The sequence below is a fragment of the Brugia malayi genome, assembly GCF_000002995.4.
Source record: "Brugia malayi strain FR3 genome assembly, contig: Bm_v4_Chr4_scaffold_001, whole genome shotgun sequence".
NCBI lineage: Eukaryota > Metazoa > Nematoda > Chromadorea > Rhabditida > Onchocercidae > Brugia > Brugia malayi.
The window spans coordinates 4832039-4859483 of record NW_025062478.1 but is presented as its reverse complement, the minus strand read 5'-3'; the positions used below and the strand labels follow the sequence as shown (position 1 = coordinate 4859483).

General features: G+C 28.1%; 4 protein-coding genes and 1 non-coding gene across 5 annotated transcripts; 3 read left to right on the top strand and 2 right to left on the bottom strand.

Moving 5' to 3' along the window:
• Window positions 1–623: 623 nt before the first annotated feature.
• Bm16911 lies at window positions 624–716 on the bottom strand. The gene has a single exon (XR_006228131.1). It is a non-coding gene; the product is annotated as an Unclassified non-coding RNA Bm16911 (non-coding RNA).
• A 1166-nt stretch (window positions 717–1882) lies between these two features.
• Window positions 1883–2253, top strand: Bm13476 (Uncharacterized protein; the record flags this gene model as incomplete). Its single annotated transcript, XM_043081649.1, has 2 exons — window positions 1883–1959; window positions 2220–2253. The coding sequence occupies 2 exons, from the start codon at window positions 1883–1885 to the stop codon at window positions 2251–2253; spliced, it is 111 nt and encodes a 36-aa protein (XP_042937583.1).
• Window positions 2254–11787: 9534 nt separating this feature from the next.
• Window positions 11788–14820, top strand: Bm4504 (Uncharacterized protein; the record flags this gene model as incomplete). The annotated part of the gene is made up of 8 exons (XM_043081648.1): window positions 11788–11916; window positions 12230–12425; window positions 12800–12890; window positions 13082–13196; window positions 13597–13804; window positions 13996–14098; window positions 14479–14613; window positions 14766–14820. 8 exons carry the CDS (start codon window positions 11788–11790, stop codon window positions 14818–14820), a joined length of 1032 nt encoding a protein of 343 aa, XP_042937582.1.
• Window positions 14821–17431: 2611 nt separating this feature from the next.
• Window positions 17432–17990, top strand: Bm10025 (Uncharacterized protein; the record flags this gene model as incomplete). The annotated part of the gene is made up of 2 exons (XM_001902040.2): window positions 17432–17603; window positions 17929–17990. 2 exons carry the CDS (start codon window positions 17432–17434, stop codon window positions 17988–17990), a joined length of 234 nt encoding a protein of 77 aa, XP_001902075.2.
• A 2331-nt stretch (window positions 17991–20321) lies between these two features.
• Window positions 20322–20786, bottom strand: Bm4981 (Uncharacterized protein; the record flags this gene model as incomplete). The annotated part of the gene is made up of 2 exons (XM_043081647.1): window positions 20322–20365; window positions 20681–20786. The coding sequence occupies 2 exons, from the start codon at window positions 20784–20786 to the stop codon at window positions 20322–20324; spliced, it is 150 nt and encodes a 49-aa protein (XP_042937581.1).
• Between the last annotated feature and the right edge of the window lie 6659 nt (window positions 20787–27445).

Here is a 27445-nt window from a genome sequence, read left to right as displayed (position 1 = left end):
TTACTAACAAAAGCAGAATACTATGTATATTTTGCATGAAATCATTTCAAATATTTATAGGAGGAGTTAGTCTTCTTTCAAGTGAACTTATAGAATGAATAATTTTTGATTACTTCAAGAAATTTCCACAATGTCCGATATGTATAAATGTTGAGAAAAACCCAAAGCAATAACAGATGGAGACAAAATTATGTCATTCCCTAAAACTAAAGAATGTCTTAATTTTAAAGGAGATTTTAGACAAATACAGAACTATTTCAATTTGTAGCAATCATTTATACCAAAGAACATTGTTTATGTTCAAAATTACTCCAAATTTCATTGTGAAGATTTTCCAGTCTGATAGCCAAACTAAAACTTTGCTGTTTATAAGGTCGTAAACCCTTCGTTCAACCAACCCACCTTCCTGTACTTAATTCTCGGTGCCGAGAATCCATAATATAGCTTCTCCTCTCGCATTCATTTGGTTCTTAAAGTCTATATTGTTGATATAGGTTAATACTTGTGTGTCTCATGGTTGCAAGCCATCTTATGACTACTTCTCAATAATAACTATTCTAAATTAAACACAGTCCAAGTTAACGACTTTATGTGAAGAATTTTATTTAGACTGAAAACAACCGTTCCCATCAGTGTAACTATGACAATTAGCGATCATTGATTTGAGGATGACATCATCAACAAATCTCAAGCAGTAGGTCTTCTTCATATGGTAAGTGTCATGTCAACAACACAGGGTGCACAGGAGAACTGAACCCAGCTCAGTAAAACGCCCACACACAGTACTAACCACTGAACTACCAATACCACACGCATCGTTAATAACTTTAATTATATCTTCGTGGTTTGTTCATTAGACCACTCACTATTATTGTTAAATTTAAATTGTAAACTAAGTCGGAGGATTGTGGTTGAGTTACTTTCTTCGACTGAATGTTTACCATGTGGGAATTGAGATGCATTCAGCGTAACGAATTCAGCTAAGCATGCCACTCATTGCTTAAAATTCAATTGATTTTCCCACGGCAGAAAGACATCAAATGATTTAGTTAATTAGCAAATTCAAAATATCTTAATTACTGCATAAGGAATGTCGACTGATACTTTAGAATTTATTAATAAAAAAAGAAATTTTGTTAATTTTAATTGAATGTTTTCATCTGAAAATGTCCCAACTTGACATCATTTGAAAGTCTGTGTGTGTATGTATCTGTCTGTCTGTGTGTGTGTGTGTGTGTGTGTGTGTGTGTGTGTGTGTGTGTGTGTGTGTGTGTATCTGTCTGTCTGTGTGTGTGTGTGTGTGTATCATGCCAATTGGCAAAATTCCACTAGTTTTTTTGAAATGATAGAAGAGAATTTCGTCCAATGCTCTGATCGCCGAGTTTCACTGTGTAATTCTGTAAGAGACGAATGTTTTATTTGACAATAAATTGATAAATTTGCTTAAAAAGTGTCATTTATCTTCCATTTTTTGCACAGAATCACAACGTCCGCTAAGTGCTTTTTCTCTTTCACGTAACACGTAAAATAATCAATTTTTCACGTAACGCAGGAACAGTTTGTTCCCTTCCGTACATATGAAAACTTCTAGTTTCGTTGTTTCTGCTCCTTTCTTTAGCTTTTGTTTCGTTTTCTTTTTTTTATTGCGTTTTTCAGGTGACATAGAAACATGATAAATTAGTCTTTGAACTTAAGAGAGAGAAGGAGGGAGAGAAAGAGAAAGGGAGAGAGAGAAAGAGAAAGGGAAAATTGTCCAAAGCATACAGTGAATTAATTTTCCTTCTTCTCTATATTTCATCTTTATTCTTTATCCAATTGTAACAATTCTTTTTTCCATTACAATTTTCATTTAGAAAAATTACACCATGCTGGCTAATTCATTATGTCGGACGAGAAAATGGAACTGAGCGCTGCATTCGTTCACAACTTTTCATCAGATTTTACTTATTTTTTTAGTTGGTAGGTTTCTCAGTAATTTTGCCCGAGCATTTCAACGACTGTTTTTGCGAGAGTAATTCAATTTCATTAGTTATATATCTCCTTAATATATGGAGAATTCAACTAAAACTTCTGATCATATCATGATCACTATATCATGATTATCGTTGTTATATCCTAAATCAAACTCTTGAATTCCTCAACACTTCTAGCAGCGATGTAATTTTCTCTTTTCAACCATTCCTACAAAAATCGATAAAATTTCTGTAATATGATTTCAGTAATACTGGAGAATATTATTTTCAAAAAAGATGACAGTATATTCGATCTACAAAGTGGAAGTTTCAAAAACATACATTCTTGTGTTTGTCAATGTTAGGCATCTCATATCCGATGATAGCTTATCAATTCTTCAACTGTAGATAATTTATCAACAAAAAATTCCAGTTTGATACGTTCAGTGTAACATTTCTCGAAGGACTTTGATGTTTTATTATGAATTTTAGTTTCAGTATAGATAATCAATTCTTCCGTTATGGATTATTTATCTACGTTTTCATGAATTCTTTCTTTTGTATGCTAAAAGATGTTTCCGTTCAATCTAGGATGACATTTTTTCATCCTCAGATTGCAAAATTTGAAATTATTTGAAATCTGTATCTATAGCTCTTGTCGTTCAACTGTGTATAGAATCTTTGATGTCCATTTCTTCTTCATCTTAGCTTTATTCAAATTCCTCAATTGCTTCTAACAAAATCGAGCAGACTGTGCATCGAAGTCAGAAAATCTCAGTTTACTCGTATAATTAGTCATATGAAAAAACCACAAGCATAAATGCTTTAGTTTTTGATTCTGTTTCCATCAGACATTTTTGTGCTCTAGCAAATATTTCGTTGCAAAATATCACGAAAACACTTCTTACATGTCAAATTTCAAATTTCATTGTGATTGAAAGTCACAGATAAATGACAGAAATCATATTTTATCATTTTTTAAAATCTTTTCTATACAAAAATATATCAATTGTTGTAGTTGACTAAAATTATAAGTCTAACAAATTTCTTATCAATAAAACAGAAAGTGATAAGAAAACCATGGTGATGTACATAAGAGAGTCATAGTGTTTGAAACGCCATCATGGAGTATATTTTTTTCTACTGTTTAAAGTATCTATTGTCAATTTCTGAGTGAATCGAATGACTACTCAGATAATTTTGTATTCGAGATTTTTGAAATTGCTTTATTTCAAAATGCAGTAATATGTCACACACTCCATTTATGTTTTTATTGCTCCATAAAGTGAAATACTGAACTTCATTTCAACACTTTTTCAATTACTTCTAACTTCAATAGCATAAATATTCATGGAAATAATAATCAATAAAAAAGGCATCAGAAATGCATTGTTAACAATTTCTTTTAATGGTTAATCAGCATTTTCAAAAGAGGATTCCACGCACGAAACACGCATACATACGTATGTGCACAAACAACCAAATGTAGTTTGTTGAATTCATTAAATTCTCAACAATTATTAACTCTAATAACGAGGTGTTTGCTTGCAACTGCAAGTTGACATCGACCTTCAACTGCTGCTTTATCAACGACTGAAAACAATTCCGTGCAGTCCAACAAAAATTCATGATCCCTTATAATTACTTGAAACAGATGGCTAACTAGTTATTTCCGGAAGCTCAATTGCAAGCGTCTGTCAGGTATGTAATGCCAATATATATATATACTCAATAAAATACGAAAATTTGGATCGATTCTATTTCTGGAAATCTATTGTTCCGGTCTACTCATCAGAAAATACATATTTAAACTTGCGCTCATGAACTGCAAGACAGGGACTTAAACAAGAGAAAAGTAAATGTAAAAGATTCTTAATAAAAGTAATAATTTCACAAGTTATTCCCTGATGGTTAGATTAAACGAAATTAGATCATGAGTAGATTAACTTCCAAAAAGTGTTGTTAGTCCTTGATCAGATAGCTTATTTTTCTTTCGCTGTATTTGTTGCACAAAATTCAATTTTCCTATTTTTTTCCTGAATCATTGGGGAATAACTTGTGAAACTATTAATTTGTTGAGAAGCTCTTGCATAGTCATTGTTCTCATTTCAAATAATCTTTCTAAGACTGTTTTACTAGAATGAGTGATAAGCATTTAATTACGTATTGTTATAGAATATTTATCATAATATGAAATTTAAATCCAGAATTTTGAATCGACTAAGCACAATATTCCATCATTTCTTTCCTGATTGAATGTTATACAACAATTATTTCACCTGGCAGCCGAAACCAAGTTTTGTGATTTCTTCAAAAATTAAAAGGATAGCAAAGGAATAGATCAAGCATAAAAAAGAAAGAAAGTGGTAGGGAAGAAAAGAGAAAAGGAGAAAGTGAAAATGGGAAACAATTAAATGTCATAAGTAATCTATTTAGAAGTTCTAATTCATGATGAATCTGCCATTGTCATAATTCATCTATCATTAAGGCACACTGCTATTAATAATTGCTAAATTCTTGGCATCTCGTAAGAAAGTATGAAAGTGGAAATGAAATTGACATTTCAATGAAAATTTAACACAACTGGACATTTTACTGTCTGGCAAAAAAATCTCGAAAAGGAATGAATGTCTCTTAAATTAATTAAATAATCAGAAGTATTAGGCATCGCTATGCTTGGTCACATTTACAGGCTGGTACATCAATCATATCTATTCTTGCCATATACTCCTTCCTCATAAAAAAGCCTTATTAATTTCAGTTGACAAACCAAACTGACGTCATTGCAATATTTCATATATCATTACGAAAACGGAAAAAGAACTTTCTACGCTTTCATTTTCAAAGGTCATAAAAATGATTGATTTCTTATTAACCCTATCAGGAAAATTTCTACATCTCGTGAAATTCAAGCATTTAAGAACTGAAATTTACTTCTTCAAATTATCTGTGGAATAGTTACTAGTACTGAATGTAGAAATTACTTGAAATTATTTAATGACATTAAAATATGTTTCATTTGAATGATTTAAATGAACAGACAATCCAATATTGTCTCATTTGCAAATTGCCGCAAACTAGGAGAAAAAGTTGTCAACAAGCACCTTGAATGTAGATAAACTGATAAACGTGTAAACAAATATAATATTCTAAGCATCTTTAGATATTTGCAAAGATCAAAAGAAAAATCGGTAAAAAGGAACTGATTTTTTTCACAATGGTTAAATCTCACTTTAATGCAAATATAAAATTATATTATATGAACAAAATTTTAAAGTCGGATTAAATTTCGAAAAAGAATATAAATATCTCATGAAAGCTTTCAATGTCAAGAATATAGCTTTAAGCATTTACATTATATTATGGAAAAAGAGAGAATTTTAAATAAGGCTCTATTCGTGAACATAACGAACAAGGTTATAAACAGCATAAAAAAGTAGAAATGATATAGAAACTGTTCGTTGAAAAAAAAAGCTAAACTATTTTTAACTTTATATTTAGAATTAAATTTCACATTGCTAAAATAATCAAAATTTCTCAGAAAAGATGGAGATTCTAGCAAAGGCTAGAAAATTTAAACATTCCAAGAAATAAAGTGAAGGCGACATTTTATCCTGTTTAGCAATTTAATTTCCATAATTGTATGATCTACAAATTCGACTTCTCATGCACAGAAAACGCCTTTAGCAGTTTAAAATTTAGAAACAGAACAGTAAGTGCCCGGAATGAATTTTCTTTAATATAACTTGCAATTTCTATCTAAAAGCAAATATCTCTTTCATCTCTTTCGATCAAAGAGATAAAAAAATCAGCGAACGAATGATGTAATGAGTATCAAAAAAAAAAAAACAAATGTAATGAGACTTTGTTTGAAATTCACCAATAAATTCAACATCACTAAACATGCAATAAATAGCTTGTTAGAATTTAAAATTCTATAGATTTAAACTTACACTTTGCAAAGATATCAATTGAAAATTTTCAAAAAGATTCCTCTAATTAATGAAAGAAAAATGATAATAACATTTATTTGCTTTTTTATAGTTACTGTTTCAGCGATAAGAATTTTGCTTTGAAATTTAATTAATATAAAATCCCTGAGATGAGTGAATTAACTCAGTTTAAAAGTATTAAATAATTGAGTGCTGCCGTTGAATAAAAAAATTACCGACAACTCAATTATTAATGGAAAGTTCAACCTTGTTTGAGAAAAATGGTAATCGGAAATTCTGATAAGCTTACTAATGAATGGTTTTGTCTTCTTCTGCTTAATCAGTAAATGAATAAGCTAAGATTAATGATAGTGTAGCATTTGCTAATTAACCAACACTGTTTCAAGTATTTAATTTAAGCTTATTTCATAACTGCAATGAATTATCTCAATATTATCAACTCCAATGATGTGTTTAACAATGATTGCCTTCATCCAAAAAAACTTAATATGAAAAACACTTTTAATCATTTCTTTTCATTTCCATATTGTTAAGAAGCATAATGCATCTGATGCTATGACGCAGTAAACTCGTTCGTGGTGCGTTGAAGAATGACACTGATATGACACATGTGAGAATGGTCAAATATGGATGGATCAGTTAGGAAAGATGGATTTTAGGCAATTCGAGATTGCAGTTTGCAGAGTTGAAGCCTAGTAATGGACAAGCATTAAAGGCGGAAGAAATGATGAGGAGCTAATATCTGGTTGTTAATTAGTATGATTTGGATGCTGTGATAGGAAAGAAAGGGTAGAGAGTTCAAATGGGAGAGAGGAAGGAAGGAGGGCTGTTAGGAATGATATAACAGCAATTGGATTACTAAACCTAACGGATAATTCCCATTCTGCTAGTCTAAAGTCGTTACTGCAACGTCGTATATTTAGATGTCATGCTGTTACATTTTTCAACCGTTTTCTAATTTTAGTTCAAAATTTGACTTCCCTGTCAATCAGTCATTCATCATTGTATGAAGTCTGACCACTTTGTTTAACTTGGATTAATCTCGATGAGATTATTTCCAGACAATTGAAAAGCAATGTGACAGAAAGTTGGGAAAGATTATCTGGTATTAACTGAAAGAAGTTAAGTTTGAAAAGTTTCGTGAGTGAATGAATTGTACTGAGAGGTTCAATGTCTAAAATGTTGTTCCATTTCTCCTTCAGAAGGTCGGAACACTTCGACTGTATCATTATTTGAGATTTGTTGACAATTTCAATGATTGTTTGAAATATATGCGATCTTCTCCAGTGAACATTTTAGACAAAAACGAATTTATATGCCATAAAGTCTAAGAAATTGTTTGAAAAGGAGAAATTCGCATAGTCTTTAATGTTTTTTTTCTCTTTTTAGGCAGCAAGTAATATCTTAAATGGAATTGATATGATATGATAAATGATAAGTCCTTCAGATTAAAAATGCACCGTTAATGAAAAAAGATTCCAATACATACAAGATCACTTCATTGGCTTACACTCTTCAACTTTTTTATCATTTTTAAATAAGTATGAAGCAATTTAAAAAGCGAAACAAAGGATTTAAATCAAAATTGTTTGTCATCAGATAATCTGAAATAATTGATGATAGATATGCAAAATTATAGGAGACAATTTAAACAAATAAATTTAAGAATTAATAATGATACGAATGAGAAAAAGAGGACTGAATAAGAACTGAATTATGATCAAATATTTCAAAATTGATGAAGCAGTAACAACATAGAACACAATTCACTTCAATTTAACTTAATTCCAGGACTTGTTATAGCCATAAAATTTTATTTTGTTTTTTCATAATGATGCATGGATTTGATAAGAAATATTAAGTATATGTGACACAATTTTTCTATTTTTGGCCGAATATTGTGACTCTGTGATTTTATGGCTATGCCACATTCAGGCACTTTTCTAGCAACATTTCAGAGATAAAACTATTATTTAGTTAGAGAAATTATTGTCGTATTGGAAGAAATAATATCCATAATCTGATAAAGTCTTAAATGGAAATAATTATATCTCTAAGCAGAGTAATCCTAAATAATCATCTACAGTTAATACATTAATGTTTTAGTAAAATAGGAGTAGGATCAATAATGAAGTAACTTATGATAATGATAATTAAGGATGATTGGTACTATTATTAATCGATAATAATTTTTAAAGTTCCATCTGAATTAAGAAATCATTTTAAAACTAAAAGTTTTGTTCGGTTCAAAAAATTCAACACATGCTTTTAGCATCTTTCATTCCGTTTACACTTCTCTATGGTAAAAAGATTTTTTTGAATTTGGGTTTAATTATGCGAGACTAAAATGAAATGAAAATATTCAGTTTATGAAGCATGATTCTATAAAGCGTAAAATTGCGTCAGTAATTGTTTTCTGGGACAAACAGGGAAATTATCATAGACAGAACACCTGCTCTATTTATTTCATAGACCTACGTTTCATCCTACGTTATTGCAAATATCATATATATAATATATTTGAAAACATTTTTTCGGAGAGCTTTATTTTTTAAAAGATAAACTTATTGTGATTATTTATAACAAACAGAAAAAAGTGGGAATTTTTTTAAATGAAATTTTTCGTTGTCAGTGATCGAAGAGAAAAAAAATGGACTTCTTTTAAATGCTGTAGCTTGATTACATTATTTTTTTCTTTATTATGTCTATTCTGTCTCAGTTAAATTGTTTTGGCTATTTTAGACAGGTAGGTGTTTTTGCCAACAATTCAATTCATAAATGCATGCAGCAATGCATCATCAATTTCTTGTTTATGGTTGAAAGTGGCAAGCATAAATGTAGTTGCATAGATGCATTGCTTAAATTTTTAATTTGAAGCAAACTGTTACGTAATTGACAATTTCCTTTCTTGCAAATCTCTGCAAATCTTTTTTTTTTTTTTTTTTTTTCATTCTATCAAGAAAATTTTTTCTTCTTGAAAGCATAAGATAAAAAATTTATCATTGCAAATATTTAAATACTTCCTAATGTAAATTGAATAATCCCTTTCAAAAGAAGAAAAAGAAATTTTTGAAAAATTCAAAGTGAACTTATCAATGTTTATCAGTTTTATTACCAGATTATAATTGTTGTTGTTAAGTTCGATTTTAAACTATCTCAAATTGCACTATTACCTTTTTTGCAATTTTTTCTTTTTAGACGTTTCCATTAAATATTTTGAACACTTTGATCCCTAATTAATGGCTAACAAATGTTAAACTTTTGAGTACTATGAAGTTGCGCCATTATTAGATTCCTTTCTGCCATACGAATATAACTGACAGATCATTTGCCACTGTATCAGACGATGAAATGCAATGAATCACAGTAATGCATCTTAGTCATCGGCCCTTGTGGTATAATTGATAAAGTAATCATCCATCCATCAGACTAAGCCATTTCTGTCAAAATGATGAGAAGCGATTGATGAAGAACTGAGCTATAGGAAAGGCTTACTTATTTAACATTTCTCTTTTCAGAGTTGATTGGAAGACAAGGAAGTAATTTTAGAGTTAGAATGAGAGTCTAACCTTGACTAAAGGCTATTTGGAATTGATTGGCAAATTAAGAAAATGAAACTTTTTCAATACGTTTGCATGCCCTTTTTGCAAAGATGCTTTTTCCGTATTGATTTTGTAATTCAAATTTGCGATAAATGTTGTATAAATTCGTTTACTACTGAGTGAATTAGATAGAGTGGAAATTACTAAACATTTAGTATCATTAATGATTGGTATTATTAAATTATTAATGAATGACTATAAAAAGAAGATAAATGACTTTTAAATGCATCCACTAACATGCTTTATCCTTTACTCCTCTCCAACGTTTCAGCGGATATCAGTTAAAATTTTTATTTCATTAACAATAGCTTTGATACTAGTAACAAAATATACTTTGATACTAGTAACAAACTTTATAAAATCTAATCTTTAGTCAACTTTTAGCTTTGCAGAAATGTTTTCCAAGAATTTGAAATTTTATATTTTCCAGATTTGCTTAATTTTAGATTCAAATTTCAATTTTTTGGAATTAAATTTTTGGATGTTCTAAAAACATTTAAAAGGCAAATTTTTAGGTTATCAAAGTTATATTTTAATGCTAACTCAAATTAAATTGAAAAGTGAAAAGAAAAGTTGATTTTCACCAGTACATTCATTACTGCTTTAAATTGAAAGAACTTATTCCTAGAATTTTAGGAACAAGTTGATATTATGATGTTATTTAAAGTTTAATGAATTAGCAATGCCTTGAACTTATGTTTTTACAGATTTTTTAACAATCACCAAAGAAATTTTACTTTTTCATATTTCATGTACTCTTACTGTGCTTAACCTATAATTAATACGTTTACCTCATCTTTCACAAAGATTCAGCTTACTATTCATTAGTTGATAGCAGATTCTCATACACTTATTTTTATCAATTTGCAAATGATCGCACAACAATTTGGTTGAAACATACAATGTTTTAATGTCAACTTTTATCATATCATAAAATTACTTCAAATGCAGTGTAAAAGTTAAGCTAACCTAATTGTTTGCTGTAGAAATGAGATTCTTGTATTTTATAGAATAAATGTTTTTCTCTTTTGATTTTGCAAAAGTATCAAATCTTTTTTCCTTTAAGCATTAATATCAGTGTCCCATCAAAATATTTAACATTCTTATCATACATGAATTGGGAAATTACTTGACTTAGCTGAGAAGTAATAATCAAAATTAGCAAGTGAGTTATCAGTAGCATAAGTTCTATCAGCATGCTTATCACTTGACTAATTAGTCCCATCTGATTACATTCAATCTGTACGCGTTTTATCTGATAGTCCGATTTAGAAATTATGCTGTTGCTGAATTATTGTGTGCTTTTTTTACAATTAGTTCGATGTGCTTTGAGATAACTTCAAATAAAGGATATAATTAATTATTTGATTACAGAAAAATGGAAAATGATAGATACTTGAAAGAACAAAATTAACCTTTTGTCTAAACTTATCAGTACGATCAAAAGAAGCTTCATTATCTATCTTTTTCCTTTTTTTTTATCTTGAACTCTAAAATTCAGCACTGCACATTTTGTGATACATCTGTTGTTATTTGATAATTTTTTGTTTCAAAATTTTGTTCTCAGATAAAAACTAGAAAGAAGCATTGTCGACAGCTATATGGAAGAACACATAAAGTGTAGTTAAGAACTGAATTGATGTCAGGTTGCTAGAGATAAATCATAGATATTTGACAGGAAGATGGCAATTCGAATGGCATCTCCGCTTTAAACTGATTTGCTGGAATTTCCAAGGAACATAAAATCAGACAAAGACTTCCTTGTACACTTTAAAAGTTTCAACATAATGGAGAGATGATGAAAAAAAGGGACACTGTTGCAATCTTTTAAAAAAATTTTGAAAATTTGCATCATAAAAGATACTTTGAGGGAAAGAATTAGTTGTTTACGAATTAATATTACAATAGCTTTGGATTTTTAATTCAGTAAACTTTGAAAATATAAAAGGAAATCAAATTTTCATCTATATTGGTAATATTTATAGTTTCAAAGCTTTTTTGCGTAAAATTTATTTTTTCCTTATACGATGCTCTACTGCTCAATACAATACAGAGAAAAGTACTTTATCGTATTGAAATACCTTTTGAAATTTATTTTATCCAGAGGTATTTATCCTAGAATTAAAACTTTAACAATTGGGCCTTTTCTGGCTTGAGATAGGATGAAGCATTTCTTTTTTTTTTTAGTAAGAAGAAGCTAGTTATAAATATTTATGAAGTTAAAGTAAGTAATTTAATGTTAATTGATATTAAATAGTAGGCCAGATTAAAATCCAAATCATGAACGAGACTGAAGCCATGGAATGCGCGGAAAAGAATGAAGGATACGATGATGTCCGATTTGCGCTAGTGGTTTATATCGGCACACCGGTTGCTTTCTTAGGGACTGTCTTCAATGGAATACTATTGGTAATTCATTTAACGTAATCCTTACAATTTAAATAATTCTAATTATAAGAATTAAACTGCTTTAATAGATTTAGAGTTGTTTTTAAACTATTTAATTTAAAGTTATTAATAATAACTCTTCTAATTCTTATAGTAGGGACATCTCAGACTTAATCATATGTGCAAGTAATTTTAAGTAAAGGGTGATACTGTTAACATTTAATTCATTAAGAAGTAAAATTAAGCTTTTCAACAAGATTAATTTATAGAAATAATTAAGATCTTCTTGATTAAAACTTTCTTAAACTTTTTAAGAAAGAAATTCTTTTTTCAGATTATATTTTGTCATAAAAAATCATTGAATTCACCTGATTTTTATTTATTATTTTTGGCGATATTTGATATGCTCATTTGTGTGCTTTACATACCCTTTTTCACTATGGATGCATTGGCTATTTATTATCAAATTAAATCACTTCATCACTTGTGGCACACGTACGTTATGCAAATATACTGTATGAGTCGATTTGGTTCGTTTTACTTCCACGTTGTCACTATCACTTATTTTTCTTTATTTTTTATTGATGAGTACCAGTATGTGACATCATGACGTCTAGGTCACAGTTAAATATATCTTAAGGATGAATATAACTTAAGTAAACTTTATGTTCATAATCCCTTTTTATTGAAACATTTTCCTGTAAAGTTTATTAAAAGATAACATTAGTTCATTAAAGATTTATATTTGCCAAAAGATTTATAGATTTATATTTGATTTATATTTGTCAAGATTTATATTAAAGATTTATGTTAATGAACATTCCAAAATTTGATGAAAAATAATGATTATTTATTCAACTTTTTAATATCACTTTAAATTTAACTAAAATTTACATTGCTACAGTACAATTCGGTGCCGTATATATGATGTTATGCGCAACATTTGAACGCTTTGTTTATATTTCCAGCAAACAATGTCTTAGTTGGTTTATTACGTTAGTTTCTATATTACAATCTTACGAATCAAAATGAAAAATTTGAAAAGTCAACAATATCTAGGAATTAAGAATGACAATGTGAGAATTCAGGCATTTGAAAATAATTAAAATTCAAATGGTATTTTTTATTTCCCTAATTTTAAGGTGAAAATTGCTGATTTATCTAATGTGTGAATTTCAATTTATAGTGATAATGGACGACTGATAACTGCAATTGTTACATTGGTTATATCATTAATATTCCGATTTCCAACTTTTTTCGATTACAAAATAGTTTACCGCGCAAACTGCCCACCTTTTCAGGTTCTGAAATTAGTATTTGATTTCGAGTTATAAACAGATTTCAAATTTTATTCTTATTTTCTGATAATTCCTTTCTAAAAGTAAGTTCGAAAGAAGCGTTTCAACAGTTTTTCCTCATAAATAAACTTGATATTATAAATTTAATCTTGCTTTAGAGAAGGTAATTAAGTAACACCATAACATCGAACAAATTGATTATTGTAAATTAATTCATGAATTTGTACTTTGATAATAGTCTTACTTCATTTTGATTTATTTAATCTGTTATAGATATTATAATTTATATTTCAAATCAACAAATTTTAACAGTCTAAGCCGATACTCTAATTGTAGTTATTGAATTTAAAAATAGCATCCAAAAAGTCTCTTTTAAAAATTAATAAGAAATATTTGTTTTCAGGATTACCTGTTTCTACCAGTGCTAATGAGTTATCCATTATACACGAAATTTAATTTTTACATGATGAGTATTGTGCAAACAATACTTCCATTTATATTACTTACTTGCTTCAATATAATTATCATATATTTAACTCATAAGCGACTTTACAAAACTTCACATGACATGAAATTTTATATGCTCGGATTTACTGATGTCATCAGACAAGGTAGACAGACTTTTCAGCATTACAACTAGCACAGAATAGCAAAATTGTCAAAAAAAAAAAAAAAAAAAAAAAACTGATTCAATCTTCATTTTTTAATAATAAACAGTAATGTGATTATTTCGAAATAAATAATTATTAACTCAGTTTCAAAAAAGAAAAAAATGGAAAATGATCCAAAAAAAAAGCTTCAGAATCAAAAAACCGTAAAATTCATCAAGAATTGAAGTATGCTACTCGTACAATGGTGGCGATTGTGTTCACTTACTTAACTTGTAATGTTTTTTCCGTTTTTATGTCAGTGATGGAAAATGTTTTTCCTGAAAGTTCGATGCTTGTGGATAATTATGGATCAAGGCTAGTTTCGAGATTTGATTTAAACATGATGATAAACTTTGTCAATAATAAAAAAGTTATCTCATTCTAAAATTTAAAAAAATTTTTTTTTTTCAAGTCGTTTACAAGAGCGAAATGGTTGACAATTAGCCTTCTGATATTCTTATCAATCTTATAACCAATTCTTTAGGGAATATATTAAAAAATGGGAAATCCCAAAAGCAAATCAAATTTTAGGTTGAAAGCAAATATGTGCAATTTTTAAGAAAATTTAAACTTTGTTTTCACATTCTTTTAAAAAGAATTTTCGAGTATTTCTCAAGCAGAGTTAATTATTTTAGTACAAAATTTTACACTATGGCAGCCGATTTAGTAAGTATTTTGGTAGTGTTAAACAGCTTATTGCGAATGACTGTCCATATGATATGCAATCCACAATTTCGAGAACGGTTCAAGCTCATTTTAGTCAAATTCAGGTTTTAATTTTTTTTTTCTTTTTTTTAGTAAATCAACAATACAAATAAATATAAAAATCAAAACAACTTTTTCAATGTTTTCAATTCTTATTCAATTATCACTTCATTTTTGCAACTTCTCTATTGAATTTATACATGAAATGACCATTTAGCTCATGTTGGATACCTGTGGCTAAAAGTGACCAAGCGATGAGCAATGACAGTTAGCATGGCTATTCATAAGAAATATGTCACTGAAGGGCTGAAGCAAATGCGTTTATTACTGTCCGAGAGAAGTTGGAGCTGTGAGGTGAAGTCAGTTTCGGACGCGAATTTCATTTGAATTGCTTTGAAAAACTGATACTACGCTTGTGATTTCATACTTTGTTAAGTATATAAAATACTGTTTCATTCCTGTGCCTATTACCTCGCAAAATATATTGCAAATTAAAATTGTTGAGTACATCTCTTTGCTGATTCGATAAGACGATCTGTCTTCAGCGATGTGTCTGTGACAGAAATCAAAATGTGATATATTACCTTTAGCTTATTTGAATCATATTGATTGCTTGTACTCCGATTAAGCATTGGGGAAAAAAACTGTATGCTTCGATAAAATTTTAACCGAAATGATATTGAAACAAAAGACATATTGTTTTTACTTGTTTTTTTGTAGTTTTGTAATAATTTAAAAATTTGAATCAAATATATTTTCAATAGAAATCAGTTCATATTTCTATTTTTAAATCTAAGTATATAGAGAAGTAATTGATGTAATTAAGGAATTAATTAATTCAAATCTAACATCTTGCTATGACAAAATTAATAAATATTTAAATTAGGAATTCATAATTAATAAAGGAAAGAATGAAATATACTTACAGTCATTCATGTATTATACAAACAGCTCATATAACATTAAACGAAGGGAGTTTATGGCTTATTTGGTAAATAAGTAATTAATTAGAGAAAATTTTGAGGAACTTTTGATGCCATCTTTCTAAATGAATATTATAATTAAAATTGATCAAAGCAGTGTGACTTTTTTTATGATTACTTTAATCTGAAAACAATGAATAAAAAAATGTGAATTTTTAGTTGAAATGATAGTTAAAATTCTGTAAACATTTATAATTATAATTAGAATGAGTACCAAATAAGATGTTCTTAGCTTCAAGATTGAACAATTTATATTGAAATAGAATTTAATGCATTCAATGTACGGCTGGGCAAGTTGATGCGTGAAGTAAAGAAGAGTCTTGGGGAACTCATTTCATTACGTCACTTATCACGTTGCGTAACACGTGTGGCGTGCAAAACAACTGTGTGATGATTATGCAAAAGTTATTAATTTGGGCAAATAAGGCCTTTTAATATTTTTTTTTTTTTTTTTTTTTTTTTTTTTTTTTTTTTTTATATAAAATCAGTGTTGATTTCTTCATTTTCCAACCCACTTTAAGACTCAAAAAATTTAGGTTAGATATAAGTGGATATAAAATTTCAGTAAAACTATACCGACTGACGAAAATTATGTTTAAAATAGAATGAAAGAAAACGGAATTGTAAATTGAAAAAAATGACAAACAAAGGACAGAAATTATCGAAATAATTCTACCAACTGATAATTTATATTTCTTTGATTTTTTCTACGAAAAAGGAAAACAATCTGTCTTTCTCATTGTGAGATAACGGTACTTTTTTTCTTGAAATGTAATGAAGAAATTTTTAAATGAAGTTTTGAAGTACGTAATGAAATCGAATTTGCAATCAGTGATATATTAGATGTCACCATAAGTTCTATGAGGTACTGAACCTCTTGCGAGTTGGTGGAATTGAGCCTTAAACACACATTTTTCTTTCTTTGACTAAAAATACTAGAAAACACTGATAAAAAAAAGAATAATGGAAAAGAAACACGTGATTACGAATAAAAGGGAGAAGATGTCACATCACGTACGTCAAACTCCATCGAATATCACACTCAAAGACTGAGGCACGAGTTTCTTTACGATTTAATGAACTGAATGAGAATGTAGAGAGTCACTTCTGATATACCCTAAAAAAGGATTGACATAAGCAATTCCAGGGAATAGGTATCTTGCTAAATAAGGATAAGTGGTGAAGAGAAATGATTTGATCCAATGTCAAATGAAAGTATTGACCTTAGAGGTCAAAGTCTCATCACTAAAATATATAGACAGACAAACATACAAAAAGACATAATGGTATAGTGAATTTTTATAAGAGTAGAAATTTATCCTACAATGATTACAAAGTGGTCGCAGAGGTCAGTCGGTCAGCTGATTTTAGCTCCGAATTATCCACCCAATGATTATCACTATTATGAGTATCTTTTACTTATGATTCTGTCAAGCTGATATTGTTTGCGTTCAACTGCACTAATTTCAAATTTTTATTGGTGCAAAATTCAAGAACCATTAATTTCTATGTATCTATCATTATAAAAATATATTGCCATAAAGCCAAAATATTTTTCAATGCTAAATCTCATCTAAATGGATGTTTTATCAATGTTATCAATAATTATAGCATTTACGGACGAAATTATACTAAAGAGGTTTTAAGTATTAGAGACATTGAATTAAGTTAGTCATCGATCCATTTATCATTTATTTATCACTTGCTTCTATTTAGCATCCTTCTTTGTTTCGCACAATTTTAATCCTGAAAAGCTTTGTATTTTTTTCAGACTTTTGGTATTATTTCGACTTTGATCTGCATTTGTCTTCAAATCGAATTCAGTTTAAATTTAAATTGAGCAACGAGGAAATTGAAAATGTTCCGTAATAAAAAAATTTGTTTGGCGATTGTTATAAGCATGTTGGCGTGCCAGGTACTGCTGGTTGAAGCATGCACGCCCGCACTTGTTGAAATGTATACTAAATTATTTCATTTGGAAAAGCCTTGCACAGATACAAGGAAGAAAACGATACAAGTGGGACGGAATCCAGGTCGACTTGTGATTGTACATGAATTTGGCGCACATGACGGTAAGTTAGCTGGACTGATGATTTTGAAGTTCCAGTGGTAATTGTTCTTGATTGATGAATTTTATATATTTTAAAATGACTTAGGTTTAAGAAGTGAAATAATTAAAAATTAAATTTTTAATTATTTCTAAGTACTTTTGCAGTGGATAGCATTTTAACAATATTGGAAAGTTTGAAATGATTCAGATAATCTAAAAAATAAGCATGAAAGATTATTGGAAGGATTTTTTTAACTTAGAGAAATAAGTTGAGACGAATTACATCATGAAATATAAGTGAAGTTTATCAATTACTTACTTCTAACTTTCATTTTCTTTACTTATAGAATGCAGTGATAGTGATGAATGCCCGGAAAAGATTAAATGCAAAGATGGGTGTTGTTTGTGAAAGTATATATCTTGCAGCAAGCAGCAAATTGCTTTGTTAATCTGATCTGTTTATTTCGAATGTTTCTAATTATTTGTTTAACTTTGTTGAAAATTTTTTAATTTTTGATAAAATTTTCAAACCATTTTTCAATTGAATGAACTCATCTTCAAAATAAACACTTATCTAACATTTAGACTGAGCACAAATCAAATTTCACTTGAACTAATGGTATCACTCTGATATCAATTTCATCATTCGCTGATAAATGTTAAACTTATTATGAAATGCATTACGCCATGCCATAAGTTATAACTGATCTTCTCACCTCACTTCAATATTCATTTCTAAAAAGAATTTTATAAAATGCACTAAACCTAATTTAAAGAATTGAATGATAAATTTATTTAAATGATAATGTTTTAAGTATGTCAATTGATTTTTCATTCTCATTTAATATTATAGATGAGAAGAACTAGGCCAATCAATTTTATCCTAACAATCATAGGCCAATAATACAGTTGTAATCTTGTTATGGTTATATTCCCATTTTGAGCAACAACATTCCTGTTAAATTCGAAAATCGGTCTTTAAATTTTAGTTAATTTAAATTGTTATTAATACCAGGATTTCTTCTGGTATTAATAACGCAATTTGCACAGCATTTATTCATTAATTTCTTGAGAATGAATCAGAATGAACTTAACAGCTGCAAAATCATTTTCCATTATTCGAGATTCTTGTTTTGAATTTCGAATTTCGAAGCTATATTCTGCTATTATCACCAAAATAGGAATATCACATTGAATTTCATTTATTCAATGTTATATGCTTTAAATTTAATTTCTTTTTCTTTTCTTAAATATGTCAACTTCTTGACAAGACTTTCTTTTGATTCATCACAATTTTCATTCAGCAATAAGGAAAGATTATAATATTTGGGAGAAAATGGCATGAAATGACAAACATTTTCTAAAAAAGTACTTGCTGGGAAAAGTTGTTGGCAATAAGAATAACCGAAAGGTATTTTGTCTAAAATTAAAAATTCTATACATTCTAATATTTAAATATTTGATCAAAGAGAATTTAAATTCTGCCTTGAAAATTCATGACAGTCTTCGATTAGCTACTTGTGTGATAGTGTTCCATTACAAAGAATGCTGTGAAGCGAATCTTCTTAAAAGAAATTCAATTTTATAAAAGGAAAAGTTGTTTAAAGAAAAATAATCATTTAACTTCGATTGATCAAGTGATTCCAGTTGGCTTTATAATCTTAACGTCCTCTTATTTTCGCAAATATTTTGACGTTTTGTAGAAATTTTCCAAACATAAAAACAGTCTGAAAAAACGTTTATAGCACAATTTCAAATTATAAATTATGTAGCATTAGACTTCCCATTCTGCTGAAATTTATGATAACATTCAAAAAGAATAGAATTCGTTCTTAATGAAGCTCAAAAATTTTTTTGAAGAAAGAAATCAAGAAAAAAGCAGGAATACTTTTAATTATTTAGAGGAACTTATTAATTAGCAACAAGAGTGCATTGCTACATTGTTTATAGATATAAAAGATAATCTATTCACATTTACAGCACTAATTTTGCAAAAGCATAATTAACTTTTAAATATTCAAGTAATCACTGATATAATTTCGTCTTGTCAATTCTCAAAATAATGTCGCAATATTAATTATTCTTTATACTTAATGGATGATTAGTTGACGAGGAACGACAATAGAAAACAAGGAGAAGACTTTAATCTGCTTTATATTTGAAACCTTTTACAGTATTAAATTAACATTTAGTCTATATTTTTCATCTTTTCAATGTAAAATTAGAATGTGGCACATAGATTAAATGTTAATTTAATATACTATAAGAGGCAATTAGAACGTGGAAAAATTCTGAGTTTTCTTTTAAATATGATTTTGCTAAGGTTAGAAGGAAAGTGTAGTATAATGAGAGCTTGAAGTAGACCGAAGAAGTAATATCACGACAGCAAAGAAATTGAATAACGGACTGATTTAGGCGAAACAGATTGTGAACGGATTGATTTAGGAGGAACAGATTGTGATTGATCTTCAAAACAAAAACATTGAAGAATTTTTGTTATCAATGATTCGTTTGGATATCCTTACTTTTTTGCAGATAATTTGATATTTACTGCTTAATATCAGATAGTAAATAGCAGTAGTAGCACTGTTCAGACTAATAGAAATAGTTGACAATTCGGTGAGAAAACGGTAGTGAAAACTATTTGAGCTAATTGTTGAGATTTGTTCGAGAATATTATTAGTGAATGCAATCGAATTATATACCAGAAATTGAATTACCAATAGCACAAGCGCTATTGTCACTGCTTTGTTCCTTTTGTCTGCAATAAATGAGAATTTTTGTCTGAAAAAGTTCTTGTCAAACTTTTAAACAGTTCCATTCATTAATGCTAACTGTAATGGTAGTTAGTAGATTTTTTGACTTTTAAAAGTTGGTATCTTCCTTCTAATCCTAATTTGATTTTTGACAAGTATAATACAAATTAAATGATATTGTTAATTTTGATTTGGTCATACCATTGAAAATTCATTTTCTTAGAAAAACTTTTGAGAGTAATTTTAAAATTCCAATATTAATAGTATCATTATTTACGTAATATTAAATCTGACTATAATTTAATATTTTTATGCAAAAAGTTACAGGTAATAAAAGAAGCACCTGTTTCCTTGACTATTTTATTTTTGTGTACAATGATGTGAAGGTTTCCAGCATCAGTTAAATCTTTTATACACACTAAATCTGAAGCTTTTATCTGGTGATTCATTACATGCAATCTTCGACGTAATCTAAAAAGAACCGATATTAATTAAACTTAAATTACTTTGAAAACATGATTAGTTTTCAAATTCAGTTGCTTCATGTATTTTATATAAATATATGCATATGTAAAGTGATTACAATGTATTTTAATGAATTAATTGAATTAAAAAACATAAAATAGTGAGAAAACTTACAAACTTGATAAATGTAACGTCCTGATAATCTTCCAGTTGAAAGTAGTAAGCATAATAAATGGTATCAAAAACTTAACAATCATGTTAAGTATGATATGATAAGTTATCATAACAGCTTGGCTAAACATTAACATTGTTGGACGAACTACTATACTCATACTGAAATATTTGTTATTTGATGGTATAATATTATAAGTGTGAAAAAAAGTCAAATATTTGTGCGACTTCGTTAAAGTTTCAACTTAATGAAAAACCTTGCAGAATAATTATAGAACAAAATTTGAATTATTATTAATATATGAAAAAGCATTTTTGCTAATGTAATTTACAAATATTACTTGATAACATGAAGATAAAATTCATACAAAAAATTCCAAACATAATAAATTTAAAATCAAAAAGCAAAGATTAATTGTTTAATACAGTAATTTGAAGCAGTATGATTAGGTTTTCAATTGTATCGCAAAACTTTTAACATTATGTTTTTATTAATCGATTAAAAAAAATGAAATTCATTTTGACATTTCCATAAAATAAGAAAAGGATTGCTTTGATAAACATTGCATCAAAATTGGAAAGTATAAAATTTGTTCAAAAAAATTAACCGATGAAATATTTCACTACGACATGGAACACACTGGAATTCAAAACAGCGCGGCAAATTGAAAACTACTGAAAATACCACAGCACTTGTTATAGCTATATGAATTGATCGAGAATTGTTGTTATTTCGATATACCTACAAATGATAACAAAGTAACAATTATAATAAAGTTATAACTAATAAAAAAGTGCATCAACTTCCAGTTAGTTTCAAAGTTCTGAGAAGTAGCCTCTAATATATGGAGACTTACTTTCACTCCTAAATACTAAAACTTTTAACTTTATTTTATTTTGTGGAATAAAATTAAACAGAATATCAAGAGACACATAACTGTGAAACTGATTAATGTAAACTACAAAAGGACATGCAAATAGATTAGGATGAAGTTTAACATTTAAAATGAGAACAGAAATGATTAAAAATATGAAGTAAATAAGATTAATGATCATTATTTGAGCTTATCTTTACCATCGATATAACATGATATGATGGAATAATTAAAGAAGTATTATAATAGAAATATGTTACTTTTCATTACGTACAAATATTTTTCTTTGCTCTTTTTCAGTTTATTTGGTTCCTTCATACTTTTCTTGCTGAAACTCTTGAAATTATCTTTTTAAGAAATCAAAGCAAGAACTGAACTGATAATAGCAAGTTATCATCATCTTTGAGTTATTTTCAGAATAACAGGACTATTTATAAATTGCGATTCGAGAAGATCAGATATTTATTTTCTGTAACAAAGACTTATTTCGATTTTATGAATTACTTGTTCGAAATCTATGGGATAAGGCTACAAAATTCTGTTTTACTTATAAAGGCGCAAAGTGATTTTTGATAGACTTATCATTTTATGATGAAAAAAATGTTCAGATTAAACAAAGAAAAAGTATTTAAATATAAAAAGATTATATTTGTTAGAGAATAAGGTTGACATTACTAATAACACAAATAAATGATAAAAAGACATTTTATGTCTCATTTTTCCTCCATCGCATTTATAAATATATTTTGATTAGCTTAAAAAATAAAAATTCTGGCAAAAAAAAAAGATTGAAAAAATACGGTAATTAGTTTAAATTTTCTTACCAGGAACGGATGACATATGCCAAGATATCGATAACCGGATACCAGAATAGTTGTGTAAACAGCACAAGTATGAGAGGTATGAGCAATCGGATAGAAAAAGACAAGCAGTGAGGATGAGATATTGATTAATGATATATTCTCCATTCTTTCGGTTATAACCGGTAGTGAAAATATGAAAAATGTTGCCAAAAGCATCATTAAATCATTGATTGCAAGCGTTAGCAGAAATCGATTTATTAACTGATTGTACATCTGAAGTGTAAAACTGAACAGAACTAATTGATCATTTTTGAAAATAATCATTGATTGGTTTAAAGTGAATCAATGTAGTATCCAAAATAAAGTATTACCCATGCATATATCACTAATCATTGTTATCAATATTAGTATTTCTGTACATCAGTAACCTTTGTCATTACCATTTTGTTTATTTTTCTTTTGCATTGCTATACCTTTTTATGAGAAAATATGCAAATGTTAACGACATTAGCAATAATACCAAAAATGCAAATAGCAGGGATAATATAAATTCTTGAAACTGTTTGAAGCGGTGAAAATTTTTGATTATACGAATGCCCACAGTAGAGAATTTCGTTTTCTTCACTTTCTCCTAATGCTTCCTTTTTCATTGTTAAAGATTAATTATCGAAGTGGTAGCCTTTACTTTTTTATCTGATCAAATCACCTAAAATTAAATGTTGTTAATATTCATTGCAATAATTATCAGAAGCATTATTTTTTTATTAATATCAGTATTATTATCATAATAAATAAATAACTAATTGTTGATCATTATATTAAAAATGCATTAAAGGAAATACGAAATAACTATGAATAAAGTAGTAAGACTTAGAAAAAGTTGCATATTTTAAGAAGTATTTCAGAATTTTAAGTTTACAGCTATTCATTTTCAATTACATGCAAATTTCATCCCTATTAGTTCCTCCCCCTCCCCAAAAAAAAGGGCAAAAGTTATAAAACTTAAATATTTTCTATTTTATTGTGATTCATGGAAAAGCAATTTTCTTATTATTCAAGTTCATTTCATTTCACTGCCAATAATTATTTAAATGAAAATAATACTAATATTTATTCTGAAATATCTAATTTCTGAGAATTTTATTTTTTCTCCTTTTCTCGAAATTTTTGCATGCATATGCTTATATATTTAATTGTTAATGATTCTCTTCACTCAATCACATCCTTGCCGAATGGTCGATTTTTTCTTCACAACTCCAAAAATTTTAATGTTGAAGCGTCAGAAATGAAAACTAAACGAGTGCTTGAATTCAAAAATCGAAGCAATGATAATGAGTAGATTCTGAAATATTTATTAAAATCCTTTGTCTTAAAAAATTTCTATGTATCAGTTAAAGTACAATCGACAAATAATTAAAAGCAATGCATAGTTTGAAGTGACTTAATTTATTACTAGTAATTGCAAAAGTAAGCATAAATATTTATTAAAATTTTATTTCAAAAAAATCTTGTTATCTAAGTATAATCATTCAGGATTGAACTAATTAGCATAATTTACTAAGTTTGTGAGAAAAAATTTTATTAAATAACTGCATAAGTTTTGGAGACATCTGCCATATTTTAGTCATTCATCATTTTGCCATTCATAGTTCAAAAATCGCTTTTCCATTTTGAGGTAATAAAATGTATGACAGTGTAAGTAATGTCGAAGTCTGACAACTGCAATGCTTTACGCTTCGCTCACTGCTCAATGTTTCATGCAAATTTCGATTTTGAGAATGAGTTTTAGATTTCATTTGAAATGGAATGCAACATTTTGAAAATAAAAAAAGCTTTAGAGAAATTTTCATAGAAATTCCCAATTGATGAACAGTTAGAGTAAAATTGTAAATGGTAATTTATAAATAGTCTCAGTTAATCGTGGAAGGAGGAATAATGAACTTCTCTCTTCACATTTCACTTTTTATTTCATTATTTTCAAATTCACCTTCACTATAATTAATTCATTCTAAACAAAAACCTTTTCTTCAAACTCTTCAAGATAACAAATATCATTGAAAGTAAGCTAAATGCTTTCTTTGCGTGGAATCCAATCGTTTTTATACATATATATTTTTTCTTAGTTTTTCATTTATAAAACAAATTCAAGAAATATTTTATAAATTTTCAAGATTTCATCTCGCAAAATATTTTAAAAAATTGAAGAAGTTGATATTCTTCAAAATAACAAATATCACTGAGAATATTCGAATAATTGTTTTCTCTGCTGCTGATAGAATATCCTCTAAAACGTACTATTCTTTTTCCACATTTCACTTTGATGGTGAATAAACTTATTTGTTTCATAAATAAATTTAGTGCAAAGTTTACTGCTATGTGACTAGATGATATAAATTTTAAAGTAGTTGCTAGATGAAAAAATACGACTGACTCGTTTACCATCAAAAAATTCTCAACATAATTTCAGAGATATCTGAGGAATTTCTTTTTCCATTTTTTTAAAGAAGAACTCACCAATGAACATAAATGGAATATAAAGGAAATTGATAAGCAAGTGATAAGAATCAGTAGATAACAACAAGAAACAAAAACAAACACAAAGAAGGCAAATCGGTTGGAATCATTGTAATAGTGCATGTTATCAGCAATAAACACGTATATGGTTATCATAACACTGATATAATACTGCCGCACATAGAATATTGTAGGAAAAAAGCTGAAATTATAAGCTTAGAAAGTGGTTTTTATAAAAAATGCAAGTCTTGCAAAAAGCACTGCAAACCTTTCATGCATGTAATTTTTAAAAGCTACTCTTAACAAAAGTTATACAATTTTTAATGCAAATGTGTTTAACACTTCAACTTTGGATCTTTCAGTTGATCTGAAAACAAATTTCATGTTATATTAGCTTTCATAAGCAGAAATTTTAACATAACTTATTTGACTTTGACATAAAAAAATTACCTAATGGATTACATCTGCAAAAAAAAAAATTGGAAATACTTTATTTTAAATATTCATATTATAATTATTTCAATGAAATGCTGGAAATATATCCTATTGTAATTGGTTCCTACTACTCATATTTAAAATCTAAGTTTTATTTGTTTTGGAATGCTTTAAACTTTAAAGAATTGATTACTGAAAATCCAAAAATAAATCGATCATTAGTATTCGAGTATTCCAGAATATTTAAATAATATGCTAAAATAATGCTTATATGTGTATTGTTTGTCCTTAATATGGCTTTCTACTTCTTCCAGAATATTTAAATACATGGTAGAAAAATAAAGCACTTATAAAACAATTTGTTTGGTAATATTCATAATTTGAATATTAGTTGCTTATGTTTAATTATGACAAGTAACACATCTATCTTTAGCTCATTTCATTTCGACAATTCCATCGATCAACATGATAACAGGTGTCTATGTTATCGTTCAGCAATCCTGCAATATTGTATTTTTTATCATTTTAATATAATTTTAATAGGAAGTGCTAGCATTATTTTCTTCTTTGACTGAAATTGAGGATATGCTGTTTCTACTGCATTCCACTCCTAATTCGTTTTTTTAAATTAAAATGATATCGGTGTGATTAAAAAATTTTTCCATAAATGCAACAACTTATCATATTCACACAAAAAATACTGCATGAATCATATCGCTCTCACTTTACCTTCAAGAATTTCGATTCACTAAGTCAACGTTTCAATTTCACTCGTACGGTTAGCATACGGATCGAATCGTTCCTACTACCATTTTACTGGCTGAAAAATATCCTCTTAGACTAATCATTTTTATTTCAGCTCTGCTCCTACATTTTCCATTTCATTTCGTTTTCTCTTCGTTTTTAATTTACAAAACTATGTAATTCCATAATGATTACAGAATAACCAAAGGTGCATCATCGTCTTTACATTGGACTAATTACTTTCTTTCCAATAAATTTAACCCGAGTGGATGAAAAGATATTCGATAGTTAATGGTAATGAAGAAAGATGTAACTGTATAAAAATTATGTTGAAAGATAGAGTTCATGATGAAAAATATCAGGAGAGAAACATGAAATAAAGAATTAAATTCAGCGGTATTCAGGAAAATAACCTATCTTGCACCCACATTTTTTAATTTGACAAAACGGGTTTTTAATTTAGATGCAGTTATAATTACTTGCACACTCATGCATTGTTAAATCTTTTAAAATGAAGATTTCAAGCAAATAATTAATTCAAAAGTCTAGATTAAGAAACATCTTAGTAAATCTATTCAAACGCTCAAACGCTGATTCACAAACTGTAGATTACTTATTTTCATGTAGTTCAAATTCGTAATTAATAAAGGTTTTAGGTTTTGTCTAAGCAAATCAGAACTGTAATTTCTGCGCAAACAAAACAAATTCCACATGGTACATACGTCTGAACAAGAGTAAATAATGATGTTATATTGTTTCAGCACGATGTATTCATTTTTGCAGTACCATAAGTTATTTTACTTCTATCAACAGTAAATCGAACCAGTATTCTACGAATGATCTTTGGTGCACTGTTCCTGATGAAGCCGAATGCACTTTTCATTAATTTTAATATTCCGTGTGTTACTAGAGTTTAAAAAAATGTTGTTTATGTCATTATTGAATTTATTCTACTGTTTTCTCTGTCGCTTCGTTGTGATGTTTACTCTTAGAAATTATTTTTCCTGCAAATGTGCGGCTATCGCAATGTAATTTAAGTAAAAATCAGTCCACAACATATTCATTCATACTAAATCTTCACAATGTAGCTATGTTGGATCC